Raw genomic sequence first — 21821 nt, forward strand, 5'->3', positions numbered from 1 at the left:
ACGCTTTCCCACTTCCATCATGTCCTGCAGAAGCACTAGCTGGCTCATCTGCATCTTTATGGCAGTAGCCATAGCAGCTGACAACAGTGGCTCAGAGTCCACGAGAGGTAAAAAATTTACTTTCTTCAGCTGATAAATACTGGAGCGCGAAAGAAACTCGTTTAGGCATGCGTATTCAAATACAGACGTATGTAAACAGGCAGAATAAGACGCTGTGGTCGGCAACGCCTCTATAACACAACAATTGTCTGGTGCAGTTGCTAGATCGGTTACTGCTGCTACAATGGCAGGTTGTCAAGATTTAAGTGAGTTTGAATTTGATGATGTAGTCGGCGCATGAACCGTGGGACACAGCATCTTCGAGGTACCCATAGGACCGTTTCACGAGTGGACAGTAAATATCAGGAATCCAGTAAAACATCAAATCTCCGACATCGCTGCGCCAGAAATAAGATTCTGCAAGAATGGGACCAACGACGACTGAATAAAATCGTTCAACGTGACAAATTGCTGCTGATTTCAATGCTGGCCGATCAACAAGAGTCAGCGTGCGAACCATTCAAGGAAACACAGTCGATATGGGCTTTCGGAGCCTTAAGGCCTACTCGTGTGCCCTTGATGACTGCACGACACAAAGCCTTACACCTGGCCTGGGTCCGTCCACATCGGCAGTGGGCTCTTGATGCCTGGTCGGACGAGTCTCGTTTCAAATGGTATCGAGCAGATGGACGTGTACGGTTATTGGGACAGCCTTATGAATCCATGGACCCTGCATGTCAGCAAGGGACTATTGAAGCTGATGGAGGCTCTGCAATGGTGTAGGGCGTGTGCAGTTGGAGTGATATGGGACGCCTGATACGTCCAGATACGACTCTGGCAGGTGACACATACGTAAGTGTCGTGTCTGATCACCTCAAGCCATTCATGCCCGTTGTGCATTCCTACGGACTAGGGCAATTCCAGCAGGACAACGCGACACCTCAGAAATACTCTTCTGAGTTTAAACACTTCCTCTGCCACCACACTCCCCAGACATGAACATTATTGATCATATCTGGGATGTCTTGTAACGTGCTGTTCAGAAGAGCTGCAGTCCCTCGTACTCTTACGGATTTATGGACAGCCGTGAAGAATTCATGGTGTCACTTCCCTCCTGTACTACTTCAGACGTTAGTTGAGTCCTTGTCACGTCGTGTTGCGGCCCCTCTTGCTTGCTAGCGGGGCCCTACGCGATATTAGGCAGGTGTACCAGTTTCTTTGGCTCTTCAGTGTATGTCCCAAAATGATACTGAATAACAGATTCATAGTAAGTGAAGATCAGTTTGGATTCCGGGGAACTTCAGAAAACGGTGTGCAATACCGACCCTACGACTTCTCATACAAGGTAGGTTAAAGAGAAGCAAGCCTACGTCTATAGCATTTGTAGACATAGAGAAAGCTTTGCACGATGTTGACTGGAATACTCTCTTTCAAGTACTAAAAGTGGCAGGGGTAAAATAGAGGGAGTGAAAGGCTATTTACAATTTGTACAGAAACCAGATGGCAGTTCAGAGTCGAGGGCAATGAAAGGGAAGCAGTGGTTGAGAAGGGAGTGACAGAATGTAATTCAGTCTGTTCATTGAACAAGCAGTAAAGGAAACAAGAGAAAACTTTTGATTAGGAATTAATGTCCAAGGAGAAGAAATAAAAACTTTGAGGTTTGTACATGGCATTTGTAGTTCTGTCAGAGAGTGCAAAGGACTTGGAAGAGTAGTTGAACAGAAAAGTGTTTTGAAAAGAGGATATAAGATCAACTTCAATAAAAGCAAAACGAGGATAATTTAATGTAGTCGAATTAAATCAGTTGGTGCCGAGGGCATTACATTATGAAATGAGACACTTCAAGTAGTAGATGCGTTTTGCTATTTAGGAAACAATATAAATGGTAAAATTAGGGAGGATTTAAAATATAGAAAGGCAATGGCAAGAAAAGCGTATCTGAAGAAGAGACATTTGTTAGCATCGAGTATAGATTTAAGTCTCAGGAAGTCCTTTCTGAAAGTATTCTGTATGGAGTGTAGCCACGTATGGAAGTGAAACATGGCCAACAAATAGTTTCGAAAAGAAGAGAATAGAAGTTTTAGAAATGTGGTGCTATAGAAGAATGCTGAAGATTAGATGATTAGCTCATGTTACTAATGAGGAGGTGGCGAGTGGAATTGGGGAGAAGAGAAATTTGTGGTGGAACCTGACTACAAGAAGGTATAGGTTGGTAGGACTGATTTGAGGCATCAAGGGAGCACCAGTTTAATATTGGAGGGAAGAGCAGCGGGGTCAAAATCGTAGAGGAAGACCGAGAGGTGACTACAGTAAGCAGATTCAGAAGGATGTGGGTTACAGTAGTTACTCGGAGATGAAGGGGCTTGCACAGGTTAGAGCAGCATAGAGGACTACATCAAACCAGTCTTTGGACTGAAGACCACAACAGCAACAGTAAGTGATATAATACATGTTCAATTCTTTAGATGAGATTTATATGAATTTCTTTTTCAGGATCTGATGCTGGAGTGACAGTCAGTCGTTTAAGAACCGACGATCCAGGTAAGTATTTATTCTCCACTTTTCCTAGAGACATTTTATGGTTCAATACATTCATTTGGTGCCGACGTATCTCATTGCACCAGTCTTACTTCGTGATTTAATAACTGCTTCCAGTACAGTGTAATATTATTAATGTGAACGAACTGTAGAACATCATTGAGTTTCAGTATGTCACTGCTCTTGATGCTGTACGCTATGTTAGTTGGAATGACATTTATTTACTTGTTGCATAGAATTTCCCTAGATCATTACAGCGACAATCGTAGTTGGCAGTGGAACGTATCAATGCCATTTTCACTGAAAATTACGTGTGCAACCCATCTCAGTATAGAACGCGAGTAAACAATAAAATTGAAGAAGCTACTGTCTTACGAACGCAGTGCTAACATTCATGCATTTGCGAACTCTTCCAGCATTACAGTAGCATATGTACAACCTATTCAGTGACTCCATAATAAGCACTTTATGTGCACAATAGTTATATAGCCAAATAGAAAATACGAAGCTGATAACGGCAATAATTTATTGTGAACTCGTGCTTACCAATTCACGAATGGAGTAGAAACAGCTGTCATACAGAAAGAGTTGCATTCAGGCAATGCGTTCTCTATTTCTGACACATTTTTGAGCCCAGTCGGTTCAGAATTGTGGCACCACTGCATCCAAGGTGTCCATTCACCAGCGGCAGTTTTTCCTGTCTGTATCAGATGCCGTTACAGTGGCTCATTTGCTTTCACAAACAGCAGAGTTCGTGACAACAATCCTCATAAATTGTGAAGCAGCGTTGTGTATTCACAACTGTCTAAACAATTCGCAGCAAGAGGTAACTGGACATATTTTACAAATTATACTACTCAATCTTTTCACCATAGGAAAGATTATTTGAAAAGGAAAAGAGTTTTCTTAAAAATTATTTAAACAGCACACAGTGGGATGCACACGAGCAAAATAGGCAACTTTATAACTCCCTGATCGCTAATGATATAAAATCAATAAAAAGACCACTACTCATCATCTATTCAGAGTGTGAAACGTGATTTGTTTCCAGTTTTGTTTGTAACCTAAGCGAATACCCTTAATTTTTTTGCGATGGCCTTCCTGTAACAGCTCATCACCGTACGTAAGTTCTTCTACATTTTTATTGCTAGAGAGAAACTGAATTTCGTTGATCGGATATATGTTGGTTGAAGGGGAGCTTGCAGTAAACATGTTGGAAAACAGGGAAAGGAAGTTACTGGTGCATGCACACTTTTAATCACCCTGTTGGTCTCAACTGTAAGCAAACAATTTACACTTTCCTAACGTTGCTGTGAGCGGGTTGTAACCAGAAATTAGAAACAAAAGGGAACACATGACGGAACACAGAAATACGGAACTCTCTTGTATGATGCTACATACCGTCGGTTTCAGGGAGACAAGATGTCAGAAGCCTAGTTGATGAGCCACTGACGCTATAGTGTTGAGCGTTTGCTAGTAGCAGTTTGTGACCAACACAGAGCGCCAGTCAAATCACAGCATGTACCTACTGCCAACCAGTCTCTGGTCGGGCTCCCTGAGGTATCATTCACAGCTGTAAAGACTGGAACATCCCTCTGAAAGCCACACTATTGCAAAACATTCTTCTAGTATGAATTAGTCTCTAGATTAATTTTGAAAAAATAGGAAGAATCTAGACGAGTCGGTAGTTGGAGGTCCACATATGTGTTCTACTTTTCGTGTAGTCGTCTTGCGAAACCCCAGAGGTACTCAGGAATTAAAAAAAAAGCACTCCGTCTTCAGGCCACAAGTGGCCCATCGGGACCATCCGACCGCCGTGTCATCCTCAGGTGAGGATGCGGATAGGAGGGGCGTGTGGTCAGCACACCGCTCTCCCAGTCGTTATGATGGTTTTCTGTGACCGTAGCCGCTACTATTCGGCCAAGTAGCTCCTCAATTGGCATCACGAGGCTGAGTGCATCCCGAAAAATGGCAACAGCGCAGGGCGGCCCGGATGGTCACCCATCCAAGTGCCGACCACGCCCGACACTGCTTAACGTCGGTGATTTGATGGGAACCCGTTTATCCACTGCGGCTAGGCTGTTACCTACTCAGGAATAACACAGGGTTTACAGTCGCAGTTTCTACAATGCCTGTGAGTTTCAAACGCTGATTATGATGTCTCAGTACTTCAGCATTTCCCTTCTTCACGCACTGATTCTTGTTGAAGTTTCTGTTAAATTTCAACCTACTCTTCTTAATTACTAAATTGTGGTCTGAGTCTGTCTGTTCCTGACTATGCGTTACAGGCCAATAAGTGATTCGAAATTTCTGCCTCACAGCGATGTAGTCCAGCTGGTGTCTGTCTGTGCATCAGGGCCTCTCCCAGTACACTTGCCTGTCGTCTGTACTTGCAGCAATTTTATTGCAGAACTCAATTCCTCATATTCTCGTCTCATTTCTGCCAACAAACCCGCATTACTGGGTAAGTCTGTCTCCCGTTCCTTCACATACTCGTAGTACATCGTCCTAATCCCGCTCGATTATTAATGTTTCATGGTCCTTCAGACACGCAGTGTCCTCATAGACTCTCTGCACGTCTTCATCTTCTGCCAGTGATGTCGACACGTATAGCTGAACTATCGTTGTTGGCGTTCCCAGATCACTGTCGACTCTGATGAAAGGCCTGTCACTGAATTGCTCACAGCAGCTCACTCTGTGCCTTAACTTCTTGTTCGTAACGAGTCCTGCTACAGCTATACCATTTACTACTGCAGCTGAAATATCCTGCATTCATCTGAGCAGAAATCTTTCCTTCCATTGTCCTTCACTGAACCCCGCTGTATCTACGAGGATCGTTCAGTAAGTATTGCCCTACATTTTTTTTAAAAAGCTATTAATAAACATAGACCAACATCCTTGTTATTTCCTCACGTTTGATGTTTGTTCTGTGCGCCGGTGAAATTTCGAACCATTGTGGCCGGTGGTAGAGCCGTACTACAGCGTCAAAGTCGCGTCTACATACGACTCACCTTACAAGCAGCGTGCTGCTATTGAATTCTTGTGTATAGGAAAATAAAACCATAGTGAACATCCAAAAACATTTGTGTGCAGTATATGACGATGCTGCAGTTGATAATACAGTTGCTACGCGGTCTGAGGGGCCATGTCACGCATTACGCGGCTCCTCCCGCCGGAGGTTCGAGTCCTCCCTCGGGCGTGGGTGTGTGTGTTGTTCTTAGTATAAGTCAGTTTAAGTTAGTTTCAGTAGTGTGTAAGTCTAGAGACCGATGACCTCAGCAGTTTGGTCGCTTAGGAATTCACACACATTTGAACATTTGAGTACAGTTGGGCGACGGGTAAAGGAAGTTTCAGGAAATGTAGAAACAGAGCTACGTGATCAGCCACGCTCGGGACGCCCTGCCACAGCCACTGCTCCAGGCATGCTGAATCGTGCGGATGCCATTATTCTCGCCGATCGGCGCATCACAACTCTACGACTGGCTCTACAGCTGTCGGTCATCGAAGGACCTCTGTTATTCACGAAGAAAAGCGTATCTGTAGCAACAAATGCAGCCAAAAGCAAGTGAAAAAATGATGAAGTTACACATGTTAAAATAATTTATTTGGTTATGTTGTTGAACTTCTACTGCTATGATTGTGAATCCTGAGTCCTTCCTGGTGATGCTGACAAAGTTTTATGAATTTATTTGTAATAGTGTAGACAGTGGAAATTAAAATGTCCTGTGGTGCTTCTCCTGCTCCATGTCGGCATGTTTGACGTCCTACCCACCTTAAGTTCAAATGGCTCTGAGCACTACTGGACTTAACTTCTGAGGTCATCAGTCCCCTAGAACTTAGAACTACTTAAACCTAACTAACCTAAGGACATCACACACATCCATGGCCGAGGCAGGATTCGAACCTGCGATCGTAGCGGTCGCGCGGTTCCAGACTGTAGCGCCTAGAACCGCTCGGCCACCCCGGCCGGCCCATCGTAAGTGCCTCTTCTTTGTATGGACTGAAAATAATTGCTGGTAGTGAACATTATTGCTGGAATCATTTCTAAGTATGTACCTCTACGTGTGAAGAGCGCCAACCAATAACACTCTTCTCATTTTTATAGAGCTTCCATGTAAACTTTCGGTCTCTCTGCTTTGTTTTCACAGGACATCACTTGGCCATTTTACAGCATCAAACACTTTATGTGTATTTAGTCAAAAGGAGCGAAGTGGTGGAGTGGTTAGCACCATGGACGTGCATTCAGCAGGGTGACAGTTCAAACCCGCGTCCGGTCATACAGATTTAGGTTTTCCGTGATTACCTAAAATGCGCCCAGGCAAATGCAGGGATGTTTCCTTTGAAACGGCACGTCCGATTTCCTTCCCTGTCCTTGACACAATCCAAGCTTGTGGTTCATGACCTCGATGTCAAGAGGTCGTTAAACCCAATCTCCCTTCCTTCCTTCCTTTGTGCACTCAGTCTGTTTATATTGGAATATCATTTCAGTACATTTCTCTATTCCTAATGTTAAAGAATATATTCCTCACCTGATTCCTCTGTTTTTGCCATAAGACAAACTGAATTCCTCAGTCCACTGTTTGAGGACAATCGAGATTATTGTTTTGAGATGCATTCACAGCTAGACTGAGCGTTCTATAATTTTAGCACATTAAGACATTCTTATGCTTAGGGATGGACACTTGTGATTTCTCAGGTTTTACAGAATTCATTGAAATTCCTCTATTGACATGAATATACCAACGATTGGTGTTGTTTGATACAAAGTACAATAAATCAGTAATTATTTAAACTCTTATTTAAAGGATAATCACGACCATTTATTGCGGGAATTTTAGATGCTGAGTGTGAACTGTAGCAAGAATTACACGACCTAACTGAAAATTAAGAAAATGTTTCGAAATTCATAGTATAGTCCTATGAGACCAAATACCTGAGGTCGTTGGTTCCTAGGCTTACACACTACTTAATCTACCTTAAACTAACTTACTCTAAGGACACCACACACACCCATGCCCGAGGGAGGTCTCGAACCTCGGACGGCGGGAGCAGCACAAACCGTGGCAAGGCACCTCAGAGCGCGCGGCTACCCCGCGTGGCCAAAATTTGAGGCATATGTAGTTACAAGCACCGTTCGCAATGCTGTGGTAGCACGATGTCAGTCACTGAGCGACGTCACTTTGCTCTATGATTGTGTCTGACAGACTGGGAAACTACTGGGTAGTCAAATACTGGACTGTATCACAAGGGAATCAGAGTGAGTTGTTGTCTGATTATGCAGTCTGCATGGGAACACGAGGAACTAGCGGTTAAGAGCAGAGCAATACAGAATATATCCATGTTTTCTGAAATAACTACAGAGAGGCTGGCCCGGATGGCCGAGCGGTTCTAGGCGCTTCTGATGCATAGTTGTTTACATCTTTGGGCGGGTTTAGTGACATCTCTGAACGGTCAAAGGGACTGTGTCTGTGATACAATATCCCCAGTCAACGTCTATCTTCAAGAGTTCTGGGAACCGGGATGATGCAAAACTTTTTTTGTTGTGTGTAGTATAATTTCCTCTGGACTCCTTACTGTTGAATCCCCACCTTGAATGACTTTGTGATCGCATGTCTGTGGAAAGATATCAAGGAGACAAGGTCTCCACTCCTTCTGGAGCTCTTCGAGCAAACAAACAATAAATTCTTTAAACAGTATTGTCAAAGGTTTTTCAGCTATTCACCTGTTCCACCGGTTTTAGACACGGCAAAGATACCACACGGTTATGGCACGTAGCATGTTTTGCTAGATATTGATCTGCCTGTGGCTCGAGCAAGTGCAGACGGCACTGTGTACGGGAAGAGAGCTGCTCAGCGACGCCGTGTTTCAGAAGCGTCCACCGTGTCAGCAGTCGGTGAGGTTCGAGACACAGCGGCCGCGGACCTGGCTGCCCTGCCGGATGCGAGTAGCGGCGCTGTGGTGACTCTGGCGGAGGGCGAGGTGCGGGCCAGCAGCGGCCAGGCCGGCGTGACGGACGTGTGGGGGCCGCTGCTGCGCCGCGCCTCGTGCCCCCCCCCTCCCCCCCCCCCCGGGCCACCCAGCTGCTCGGCGCGGGCCCCCAGCTGCTGGACACCGCCGACAAGTTCGCCCTGCCGGGGCTCAAGGCTGACAGCGAGCAGCAGGTGGCCGCGCAGCTGTCCGTGGAGACAAAGGCGATGCAAAGCCAGCCTCAGGACTTGCTCCGAGTGATTCGGCTGCTGTCTCGGCGGCCAGACGAGACCAGGTAAGCATGTGACAAGCCACTCCTCTGCATTTCCCACTTTTACGAATATGTGAATTGCCAAACCTACAGTTTTTTCTACCAAGTTTCCCCAGATGTGTCGGTGTTATGCAATACACCAACATACATGGCCATTTTCTAACAGCTCATTATACTTTCATTGACATCTCAGTCTGCAGCTCTCGATCTAATGGCTTGCATTGCTGCCTCTGGATCGAGGGCACGCAGGTTTGATTCCAGGCGGGGTTGGGGATTTTCTCTGGCAAGGGACAGAGTGTCTGTGTTGTCGTCATCATTTCATCATCATCGTCATCATTCGTGACAGTGTGTAAAAACTGGACTGTGTAAAAATTGGGACTTGTACAGTTCTGATGACTGTGCAGTTGAGCGCCCCACAAAGCAAGCATCACCATTGACATCTACTAATAGGTTCATCAAATCTCTAAACTGAACTGTGTTTACCAACAAGTAAGTTAGCTAACGAAAATTGTGTGAGAGCCAAATTTTTCGTAGCGTTATCAAGTTCAGGATCGGTTGGTAGGTTATGTTCTGAGACATCGAGGGATCACCAATATAGTATTGGAGGGCAGCGTGGAGGGTAAAAATCGTAGAGGGATACCAAGAGATGAATACACTAGGCAGATTCAGAAGGATGTAGGCTGCAGTAGGTACTGGGAGATGAAGAAGCTTGCACAGGATAGAGTAGCATGGAGAGCTGCATCAAACCAGTCTCAGGACTGAAGACCACAACAACAACAATCAAGCGCTGTGATCTTATTTGCAGTCACCAGTTGCCTTAAATTGTGGAAGAAGGTGTTATTTGCGTTGCGCCGTAAAGCATCTGAACAGAAAGTAAGTCGACTGTGTAGATGGCAGTGCCTGTGGACGCTACGACATGCTGCTCACAACAGAAAGACACCAGACACAGTGAGGCGTACAGTACGCAGTTGGCGCAAGCGAGCATGCAGTCTTTATACTGTGTGCTGCACAGCTCACTGCACGTCTGATTATTGTTGCAAGCTGTCTCTCTTTCAGTTGACAACGAGATACCTTTAAATGGTGACGTGATATGCTGAATGAAGGAAAGACGGTGATGAGAAGCAAGTCTGTCACCCACTACCAGCACCACAAACGCTTTGACATGCTGCAGCACAGCTTACAGACGGCACAATGCTTTTAAAATTTCCCATTTCTGATGTTCCCGTGCTATAAATATCGACCAGTGGGAGACTTAGGTGAAGTGTATTCCTACTTCAGTACTGCAGTTGACATCATGTGTAGTTCTCTTTCACTTTGAAGGTACATGTTTGCGTATATGTACAACTTATGTACCAAAAAACGTCTGTTCTCTCCAGGTGGGTGTAACTTCTAAGAAGTACACTAAACTACAAAAAGAAGATTGTAAGTTTGTAGTTCTGAATCTGAGCATGTAAGGAAGGCATCCAACAAAAAAATGTGATGTAAGCATCTGTGCATGAGGGTGTAGGTGTTTACTCCCATCACATTCTGTGACTACCTCACAAGACAACAAACCAGTCCTCACAACAACCCAGCAGCTTTGGGCACTTCCACACAGCTCTGTGGCTTTCCTTCATATTATTTCCCTTCCTATTCAGTTGGCCCTCTGGATATGTGCCATACTTCGGTACACTCCCTTTTATAACACACACAAAGAGGGGGTTCTACAGCTCGACACGCTGTACCTGCTTCTTGGAGCAGCAGCCCCATTGAGTTCCACGGTGTCGCCTCCAACTAGTAGCACCCACCCTCTCATGACTGTTGCAGTTACTGGTCCATCTCTAACAGTGCCGATATTGATGAGGCCTATAGATCGAACTATCATTTGTTACTTACCATATCCACAGTACAACCACTCCCTACAAACCTAGTGCCTTATAATTGTCCGACACTTCCTTTATTTTTCATGTATGTTTCAAACTATATGTAGCCTTCAATGATCTTCTTGCTTGACAACATTGCCTTCTGATATATTTCTTATTTAGTTACTCCAAGGTAGAACTGTATTTCCATAAATACATATGAAAACTAACTTTTTAAACAAACCAAATTTTACAGGAGATGTCTATTCAAGATATCCTATTACTAACACAAGAACCTTAAATTTAATTCCTTCTGAATTATTCGTAAGTATACTTAGAAAATACTCTGCTGTTGTTTTCGTTTTCACTTCAAAGACTGCTTTAATGCAGCTTTCCACGCTACTCTATCCTGTGCAAGCCTCTTCATCTTCAAGTACTTACTGCACCATACATCCTTCTGAATCTGCTTGCTGTATTCATCTCTTGGCCTCCCTCTAAAGTTTTCACTCACTCTTCCGTCCAGTACTAAATTGTTGATTCCTTGATGCCTCAGAATGTGTCCTACCAACCGATCCTTTCTTGTAGTCAGGTTGTGCCACAAATTTCTCTTCTCCCCAGTTCTGTTCAGTACTTCCTCATTAGTTACATGATCTACCCATCTAATCTTGAGCATTCTTCTGCAGCACCACATTTCAAAGGCTTTTATTCTCTTCTTGCCTAACGTGCTTATTGTCCATGTTTCACTTCCATGCATAGCTACACCCCATACAGAATTCTTTCAGAAAGGACTTCCTGACACTAAAATCTGTAATCGATGTTAACAAATGTCTCTTCTTCACAAACGCTTTTCTTACCATTGCCAGTCTACAGTTTATGTTCTTCCTACTTCGACCATCATCAGTTATTTTGCTTTCCAAATAAGAAAAACTCATCTGCTACTTGAAGTGTCTCGTTTCCTAATCCAACTCCCTCAGCATCTCATGATTTCATTCGACTACATTCCACTATCCTCGTTTTGCCTTTGTTGATATTCACATTACATTCTCTTTTCAAGACACTGTTCATTCCTTCCAATTGTTCTTCCAAATACTTTGCTGTCTCTGACAGAATTACAATGTCATCAGCAAACCTCAGAGTTTTTATTTCTACTTCAAATTTTTCTTTTGTTTCCTTTACTGCTTGCTCAATATACAGGTTTAATAACATCAAGGATGGGCCACAACCCTGTCTCACTCCCTTTCCCACCAGTGCTTCCTTTTCCTGCCGTTTGACTCGTACAACTGCTATCTGATTTCTGTACAAATTGTAAATAACCTATCTCTCCTTGTATATTTTGCCTGCCATCTTTTGAATTTTAAAGACAGCATTCCAGCCAACATTGTCCAAGGCTTTCTCTGATTCTACAAATGCTATAAATGTAGGTTTGCCTTTCCTTAACCTATCTTCTTTCAGGACGCGTAGGGTCAGTATTGCCTCACGCATTCCTACATTTCTCCTGAGTCCAAATTCATCTTACCTTGAGGTCAGCCTCTACCAATCTTTCCATTCGTCAGCAACGGATTTGAGTTCGTATTTTGCAACTTTGAATTATTAAACTGATAGTTCGCTGATTTTCACATCTGTCAACAGCTGCTTTCTTTGGAATTGGGACTATTATATTCTCCCTGAGGTCTGAGAGTATTTCGTCTGTCTCATATATCTTCCTCACCAGATGGAAAAGTTTCGTCATGGGTGGCTCTCCCAAGACTATCAGTAGCTCTAATTGAATGTTGGAAGCTCCCAGGCCTTGTTTCGACTTAGGTCTTTCAATGCTTTATCAAACTCTTCATGCAGTGTCATCTCACCCTTCTCATCTTCATCTACGCCCTCTTTCATTTCCATAATATTGCCCTCAAGTACATCTCCCTTGTATAGATCCTCTATATACTCCTTCCACCTTTCTGATTTCCCTTTTTTGCTTAGGACTGGTTTTCCATTTCAGTTCTTAATCTTCATACAGGTGGTTCTCCTTTCTCTAGAGGTCTTTTTAATGTTGCTGTAGGCACCATTTATCTCTAGTGATATATGCCTCTACATTCTTACCTTTGTCCTCTAGCCATTCCCACATAGCCATTTTGCACTTCCTGTCGATCTTATTTTTTAGACATTTGTATTTACTTTCGCCTGCTTCGTTTACTGCATTTTTATATTTTCTCCTTTCATCGATCAAATTCAATATCTCTTGTGTTACCCAAGAATTTCTGCTAGCCCTTGTCTTTTTACATCCTTGATCTTCTGCTGCCTTCATTATTTCATCACTCAAAGCTACCCATTCTTCTTCTACTCTATTCCTTTCACCTGTTTTTGTCAAACGTTCCCTAATACTTCCTCTGAAACTCTCTACAACCTCTGGTTCTTTCAGTTTATCCAGGTCTCATCTGCGTAAAATCCTGTCTTTTTAACCAGATTTAATCTTGAGGTCATAACCAGTAAACTGTGGTCAGAGTCCACATTGCCCTGGAAATGTCGTACAATTTGAAAGCCGGCTCCTAAATCTCTATCTTACCATTTACACAATGAATCTGAAACCTTTCGGTGTCTTCAGGTCTCTTCCATGTATACAACTTTCTTACATGACTCTTAAACCAAGTGTTAGCTATACTCTGTGCAAAATTCTACCACTCGGCTTCCTCTATCATGCCTTACCCCCAGTACATTTCACCTACTACTTTTGCTTCACTTCTTTTTCCTGCTATCGAATTCTGGTCCCCTATCATATTAAATTTTCGGCTCCCTTAACTACCTAAATAATTTCTTTTATCTAATCGTATGTTTCCTCAATCTCCTCCTCATCTGCGGAGTTAGTTGGCATATAAACTTGTACTATTGTGGTGAGTGTGGGCTTCGTATCTATCATGGCTACAATAATGAATTCACCGTGCTGTTCGTAGTAGCTTATCTGCTTCTGTTTTTTTTTTTTTTATTATTTATCAAACCTGCACCTGCATTACCCCCATTTGATTTTGTATTTGTAACCCTGTATTCACCTGACCAGAAGTCCTGTTCCCCCTGCACACAGAACTACATTAATTCCCATTATACCTAACTTAAAAACTGATCTATTTCCCTTTTTAAAACTTCTAAGCTACCTGCCCAATTAAGGGATCCGACATTCCACGCTCTGATAGATAGAACGCCAATTTTATTTCCCCTAATAACGACGTCCTCCTGGGTATCCCCCCCCCCTCCCCAGAGATCAGAGTGGGGGTTTATTTTTACCTCCGTCTTATTTTACCCAAGAGGATGTCATCATCATTTAACCACACAGTAGAGCTGCATGCCCTCGGGAAAAATTACGGCTGTACTTTCTCGCTTTCAGCCATTTGCAGTACCAGCACAGCAAGACCGTTTTGGATAGTGTTACAAGGCCAGATCAGTCAATCATTAGCACAGCAAGGCCACATTGGTGGATGTTTCAAGGGTAGATCAGTCAGTCATCCAGACTATTGTGGCTGCAACCTCTCGGTTGTGGATGCACCTATGGTATGGCTATCTGTATTGCTGAGGCACACAAGGATCCCTAACTTAAACAGAGTCCATTCAATAAATCCTAATCGTCATCTACTTTATTGCCGCAGACTTCACAAATTATTGCATGGTCATCTTATCGTAAGAACTATTTCTCATATAGCTTTTGTTCCCACCTCAGGATCTACGTGATAGACTTCATGTTGAATCAATCGTAAATTCATAGCCCAGTAATGTCCCGCACCTCCAATACGAAAGTCATCATTTGATATGTGAACATCTCTAATGGTTAGTGTCATTAAGTATTGCTTCTATAGTATATGGAATGAATTGCAGAACTTTTAAATGTTTATTTTCTTTTGCCATGACTAGGTCTCCTTCATCATTAGCTCATTCATGAAATATATGTCTAATTATACTATCACCCTACTCGTCTGACAACTGTTTCTGCATGTCAACATATTACATACAAACTTCTGTCAAGTGGCTTACTTAGCATAGCTCCCTTGCTAAAAAATTACTACTTTGTTTTTGGACTACACTGAGAGAATAATTGGCAGTGTGATACATCGTAATGTCTTACCCCGATCATAACAGTGGCTTTAAATTTTTAACTACTGATGCAATATACATGGTCTACTGACAACCCTGCAGTAGTCACGACATTGAGCACACAATGTGCGTAAACATATTTATATACTCCCTTACAATAGCCACATTCAGACAACAATGGTGAAAGTGGAACTGCTACAGCAGTTCACGTCTGTAGACAACCCATAGAGGCGACAACACAATGAAAAGGAAATCGCCTATTTTCGACGTCAACGTGCAACAAATGATTCAAATGGCTCTGAGCACTATGGGACTTAACATCTGAGGTCATCAGTCCCCCAGAACTTAGAACTACTTAAACCTACCTAACCTAAGGACATCACACACATCCCCGCCCGAGGCAGGATTCGAACCAACGACAGCAGTTGACCGGCGTTGCCTGGTGAAAAGTTGTTGTGATGCCTCGTGTGAGGAGGAGAAATGCATACCATCACGTTTCCGACTTTGATAAAGGTCGGATTGTAGCCTATCGTGATTGCCGTTTATCGTATCGCGACATTGCAGCTCGCGTTGGTCGAGATCCAACGACTGTTAGCAGAATATGGAATCGGTGGGTGCAGGAGGGTAATACGGAACGCCGTGCTGGATCCCAACGGCTTCTTATCACTAGCAGTCGAGATGACAGGCATCTTATCCACATGGCTGTAGCGGATCGTGCAGCCCCGTCTCGATCCCTGGGTCAACAGATATGACAAGACAACAACCATCTACACTAAAATTCGACGACGTTTGCAGCAGCATGGACTATCAGCTCGGAGACCATGGCTGCGGTTACCCTTGACGCTGCATCACAGACAGGAGCGCCTGCGATGGTGTACTCGACGACGAACCTGGGTGCACGAATGACAAAACATCATTTTTTCGGATGAATCCAGGTTCTGTTTACAGCATCATGATGATCGCATCTGTGTTTGGCGACATCGCGGTAAACACACATTGGAAGCGTGCATTCGTCATCGCCGTACTGGTGTATCACCGTCATGGTATGGGTTGCCATTGGTTACACATCTCAGTCACCTCTTGTTCGCATTGACGGCACTTTGAACAGTGGACGTTACATTTCAGATGTGTTACGACCCGTGGCTCTACCCTTCATTCGATCCCTGCGAAACCCTACATTTCAGCAGGACAATATACGACCGCATGTTGCAGGTCCTGTACGGGCCTTTCTGGATATATAAAATGTTCGACAGCTGCCCTGGCCAGCACATTCTCCAGATCTCTCACCAATTGAAAACGTCTGGTCAATGGTGGCCGAGCAACTGGCTCGTTACAATACACCAGTCACTACTCTTTGTTTAACTGTGGTATCGTGTTGAAGCTGCATGGGCAGCTGTACCTGTACACGCCATCCAAGCTCTGTTTGACTCAATGCCCAGGCGTATCAAGGCCGTTATTACGGCCAGAGGTGGTTGTTCTGGGTACTGATTTCTCAGGATCTGTGCACCCAAATTGCGTGAAAATGTAATCACATGTCAGTTCTAGTATAATATATTTGTCCAATGAATACCTGTTTATCATCTGCATTTCTTCTTGCAAGGGAACCTCCCCATCGCCCCCCCCCCCCCCCCTCAGATTTAAGATTTAGTTATAAGTTGGAGTTGGCACAGTGGATAGACCTTTAAAAACTGTACACAGATCAATCGAGAAAACAGGAAGAAGTTGTGTGGAACTATGAAAAAAATTAGTAAAATATACAAACTGAGTAGTCCATGCGAAGATAAGCAACATCAAGGACAATGGGAGTCTAGGTGCGCCGTGGTCCCGTGATTAGCGAGAGCAGCTACGGAACGAGAAGTTCGTTCAAGTCTTCCTTCGAGTAAAAAGTTTAATTTTTTATTTTCAGTTTATGTGACAAATTCTTATGTTCTCATCACTATTTTGGGAGTGATTATCACATCTACAAGAAAACCTAAATCGGGCAAGGTAGAAGAATCTTTTTACCCACTCTCTAAGTGTACAAGTTATGTGGGTCGACAACATATTCCTGTCATGTGACGCACATGCCGTCACCAGTGTCGTATAGAATATATCAGACGTGTTTTCCCGTGGAGGAATCGGTTGACCTATGACCTTGCGATCAAATGTTTCCGGTTCCCATTGGAGAGGCACGTCCTTTCGTCTACTAATCGCACGGTTTTGCGGTGCGGTCGCAAAACACAGACACTAAACTTATTGCAGTGAACAGAAACGTCAATGAACGAACGGACAGATCATAACTTTGCGAAAATAAAGAAAGTAAAATTTTCAGTCGAGGGAATACTTGAACCAAGGACCTCTCGTTCTGCAGCTACTCACGCTAACCACGGTACCACGGCGCTGCTGAGCTCGCGTTCTCCTTGATGTTGCTTATCTTGTATATGGACTACTCAGTTTGTATATTTTATTAATTTCTTTCACGGTTCCACACAACTTCTTCCTGTTTTCTCGATTGATCTGTGTTAAGTTTTTCAAGGCCTATCCACAGTGCCAACTTATAACTAAATCTGAGGGGGGTGCGATGGGGAGGTTCCCTTGTTGGTGTATTTCCAAAAAGGAAAGATTTCTCTATTTTCAGTGGTGCTCTTTAGTGGTAATTGAAAAATAAATTTTGATAAGAGGAAATTAACTGGAGTGCTGTTAATTAAAACAAGCAGCAAAGTAAAAAGAATGATATGACAGCAAACGATATGTCCAGCAGTCTTACAGTTCTCCTACGTGAGACATAGAAAAGTTGGCAGGCCAGGTTCATATGCTGGCGATATTGAGACGCCCTGCTAAACCTGCAGGGCAGGACAGGTAGTTTTAAGTTGTGGAAAGGGGCCAAAATAAGTGGCTGTCAGTTACACTCGAACATACAACCTTTTATTTGATCAAACATTACAAGAGCCAAGAAAAACTTTTTTAAAAAACTCAGCTGTTCGTTTTGGAACTTAATTAGCGGCTGAATGCGCCATACAATCTCATGCCTTAAGGGCAAGACCACTGTAATGTAAAAACGGCTGAAAGCCAATAACTTAAAACTCAACCAAAATCAGAAATTTAAAAGGAAACAGTTCGTTAATGAGGCTGGAGGCCCAAAGAATCTGACACTTTAAGAGCAAACAACTTAAACTCGAAATCGGCTGATAGCCCAACACTTAAGACTCAATAACATTAATTTTAAAAATGCCAAAGGCTTTACGTGAACAGTTCTTAAATTAGGCTGAAATCCGAAACCACCTGACGCTTTAAGGGCAAAACAACCTTAATCTAAAAATCGGCTAGAAGCCATACAAGTTCAAACAACAAGAACAAACAAGATAAGGCAGTACACCCAAGGGAGCTCGGAAGTTCCGAGGGTCGGCCTAGAATTCAAACACTGACGCTCGCTTAGGTGAGACGGGCAGTCGGCCTAACCATTGTCGATCCGACGACAACCCAACCGACAGACAGTCGACGGACCCACCGACAAGATAACCTCCACTTCACCCGACCAGCACATAACAGGGATTTCAATGGAACAACGTAGAAAGTATTGGCGCCCACAACCAGTTACACATTGAGCTGTCAAACTCCACACCGTGCTGGACAGCGACAACACGATGTGGAAAATACGCTGCCTGAATTTACGTCAACGGCCAGGGCAGGTAACCGGAACGTTAACGGCCACAAGGCAGAAGATTCCGCTGGTGCACTTCAATTCAAATAACCAAGTATAGTTAAACTTCATCGGAGCGTTTCTAAAATTTGCCAACTTGAAAACACACGTTGTTGCTCGCCGGACTATCCCAACAACCGACAACGAACTCCAAACGACACAATGTGAACAGTCGTGACTTGCTGGTAGATTAAGTCAAAACTACACTGTCATGTCCAGGACCGGTGAGCCACGAACCTCGTAGCAATGGGAACAGCGCCACCTCACTCCGAAACCACATAGAGGCTGTTGTGTCGGTAGCTGGGCCGACACCGTGAAGTTGAGATGGCTGAAAAGGCAAGCTAGACTAACGCAGACGGGCGTGAAGTACTGGAACAGGATACGATTGGCCTGGCAGAATGACTGAAATTCTGCGGACATGAATTGTGGGCCATTGTCGGAAACAATAGTCTGCGGAAGACCTTCAATGCAAAAGATAGCAGACAACGCTTGGATGGTGGCGGAGGACGTCGTGGAAGACATCCGGACAACAAAAGGAAAATTACTGAAGGCGTCGACCAGAACCAACCATCGAGCATTCCAGAATGGACCAGCAAAATCAATGTGCAAGCGTTGCCAAGGGGAAGTGGCTTTTGGCCACGCAAAGACTTTCCGCGGCGGTGCGGATTGTTGTTCGGCACACGCCGGGCACGAAGAACACATATTCGAAACAGAGGACTGTAACGAACGTGGGACCACGACTCTGGACTGATCATTATCAGAACGCAACAACAAAACACCACGTCGAACAAAAAGTCTCTCCTTGTGAGCAAAAAATCGGCGAACCAACGGATCCTCGATCCGAGACTTTGACAAAGGCCATTGCGTAGCAACAAAACGTAAAACAGTAGCAAGGACATCAACGTGCGATGAGGACGACCGTGGAGCAACTCAGCCGGCGAGCGACCATCTCGAGGCTGAGAGCGATACGATGACAAAAAGAGCAACAACGCGTCCTCCCGAGAATGCGACTCTTTCAATTTCAACATCTGGGACTTGAAAGTCCGGACCAATCGTTCAGCGGCACCGTTGGACTGAGGCGAAAACGGCGCGGATGTCAGATGTTGAATACCATTGCAGCATCGATTCCGAACCAAGTACAGTGCCGACGAGCAAGTTGTTTCGTTCGCACTATACCCCAATGTCCTTGGTGAAGAAGCCGTAAACCTCCATTGCGTCGGGGTAGCCGACGCGCGATGACGTCATGTGGTCCGGAGCGGGCGGGAGTTCCATGGCGGAGGACAGCTGGTCACGGGAAGCGATCGGCGGCGCGTGACCCTGGGAGGCGCTTGGCGGCTGCAACAGAAGCGTCGAATGCGGGCGGCGCCGGCGGGAGAACAAGCGGCGGCGGCGGCGGCTGCTGCTGCTGCTGCGGCGGCGGCGGCGCGTCGCCATGGGGCAAAATGGAAGGCATCGTCGGTAACACCTGGGGATGAGGCGAGCCAGTAGATGGGTCCCCAGGGCGCTGACCGGACGGCACCGTCGCTGAAAGCAGACGGGGAGCGGCAGAACCCGAGCGACGACAGAGGCGCAGCTGATTGAGATGCCGACGCACCTCACCAGAGGCCCCCAAAACCAAATACATCGCGCGGCCGAGGCAGCGAAGAATGCGCCCTGCGAGCCAACGCCGTGAACCTCGATAGTTGCGATAAAATACAACGTCGCCCGGAGCAAAAGCAGGAGTCTGCCGCTGCACAGGAACCTGATGCGGCGGATGCAGCAAAGACATCAAGGTGCGATGAGGACGACCGTGGAGCAACTCAGCCGGCGAGCGACCATCTCGGGGCTGAGAGCGATACGAAGACAAAAAGAGCAACAATGCGTCCTCCCGAGAATAGAAGAATGCGCCCTGCGAGTTCGTAGCCATTAACTTAGCTGATGGCTATTCTGTCTCTCGGCTAATGAGAGAGAAAGGCTTCGTACATCTGGTCGGTAGCTAGGTTCTCGTACAACTGGGGCGAGTGCTCTCTCGTATCACGAGACCTGCCTTGGTGGTGGCGCTAGGTCTGCGATTACACAGTGGCGACACGCGGGTCCGACATGTACTAAATGGACCGCGGCCGATTTAAGCTACCACCTAGCAAGTGTGGTGTCTGGCGGTGACACCACAGAGGCCGCCAGTGGGCCCGACCAAACGTCGCGCCGTGGAGATTTCCTCGCTGCTCCACGCCAACCGACCAACTGCCCGCACACAGCCCAGCCGGAAACTATAAGCGCCACGTCAAAGATAGTCCAAGGTGCGAATATCGATACACACCGCTGCTGCCACCCGCAGAAGGGGAGGGTAACAGCATAATCGCGATAACCGCGGGAGAGTAAACACAGAGTCGGAACGAAGATTTAATACAGTTCATAGCATGGGCCAGCCACGGCTCAGATACTTTTACATAGATAGGTACTTTACACACCTTGAAAATATCTTTCAAGTACAATTGTCTGCCACAAAACCATTCGAGAGAGTGATCATTAAGAGCGATCGTCAAGAGCGGAGACACCGGAAGAGAGCGGGCCTCGGGAGAGAGAGAGAGATATAGAGAGAGACCGGTCCAGACTCCGCTCATGTTTATATATAAGTAGACATCTGAAGGCAACTCTACTGTCATTTTCCCCAGTCTTACTGTTCTGGAAGCCTCTTGCAGAGGAAAATGTTAGAGAGACTTCGCTGCGCTCCTTTCCAGCGCGGCTGATCGAATAAAATTTGATTGTTGACCCCGCTTGCGCTGTATCTATTGCATTATTATCAATTAAAAAATACAATTGCTCTCTTTCGCTAGTTTTAACATCTGTATGCTCTCTCACATTTAAAAATTAATTACAATTCTACATTATAAGACAACTTAAAAACAATAAGCGGTATTAATACAAAAATACGACGTTTCTGACGTAGGTTTACATAAATTATTTCAGTTTTGGGACTTAAATTTATTTACACATAAAAAGAAATATTTCACCGTCCTGGTTAAACCACAACGTGCGTGGCATAATGGCGCCATCCAAAACCGTGGTGCGTTGCGTGCCATCGATGACAGTGGTGAATGATGGCTGCACGGATGTGCATGGACTGACAGATGTGCAGCCATTCAGCAGTTGACTACCCAGATGAACTAAGGGGATGTCAACAGTGCTTATTCAACGACCATTCAGCAAATGTTGGTGCATATGGTCCTGCTGTTCATCAGTGACAAAGGATGGAATCCGCATGGCAGCACCAGGAGTAGGTGTACATTCAATGGCGGCAGGAGGCCATTTCAGATGAATCACGTTTTAAGGTCGATCAGCGCGAAATTTCCGAAAGCAAACACCCTGCAACAAACATCGGAAAGGTCTAGGCTGCCGGCCGGTGTGGCCGAGCGGTTCTAGGCGCTACAGTCTGGAACCGCACGACCGA

The 21821-nt window shown here is 45.0% G+C and overlaps 1 protein-coding gene across 1 annotated transcript in view; it reads left to right on the top strand.

The window, feature by feature from the left end:
- The window catches only part of LOC126425225 (ankyrin homolog), a 119175-nt gene that overhangs the window by 72990 nt on the left and 24364 nt on the right, over nt 1-21821 (top strand). The window contains exons 4-5 of the mRNA XM_050088182.1: nt 2533-2580; nt 8551-8839. Coding sequence (XP_049944139.1) covers nt 2533-2580; nt 8551-8839 — 337 coding nt within the window. The remainder of the gene's footprint in view (nt 1-2532; nt 2581-8550; nt 8840-21821) is intronic.

The sequence above is a fragment of the Schistocerca serialis genome, chromosome 10 (assembly GCF_023864345.2).
Source record: "Schistocerca serialis cubense isolate TAMUIC-IGC-003099 chromosome 10, iqSchSeri2.2, whole genome shotgun sequence".
Lineage (NCBI taxonomy): Eukaryota > Metazoa > Arthropoda > Insecta > Orthoptera > Acrididae > Schistocerca > Schistocerca serialis.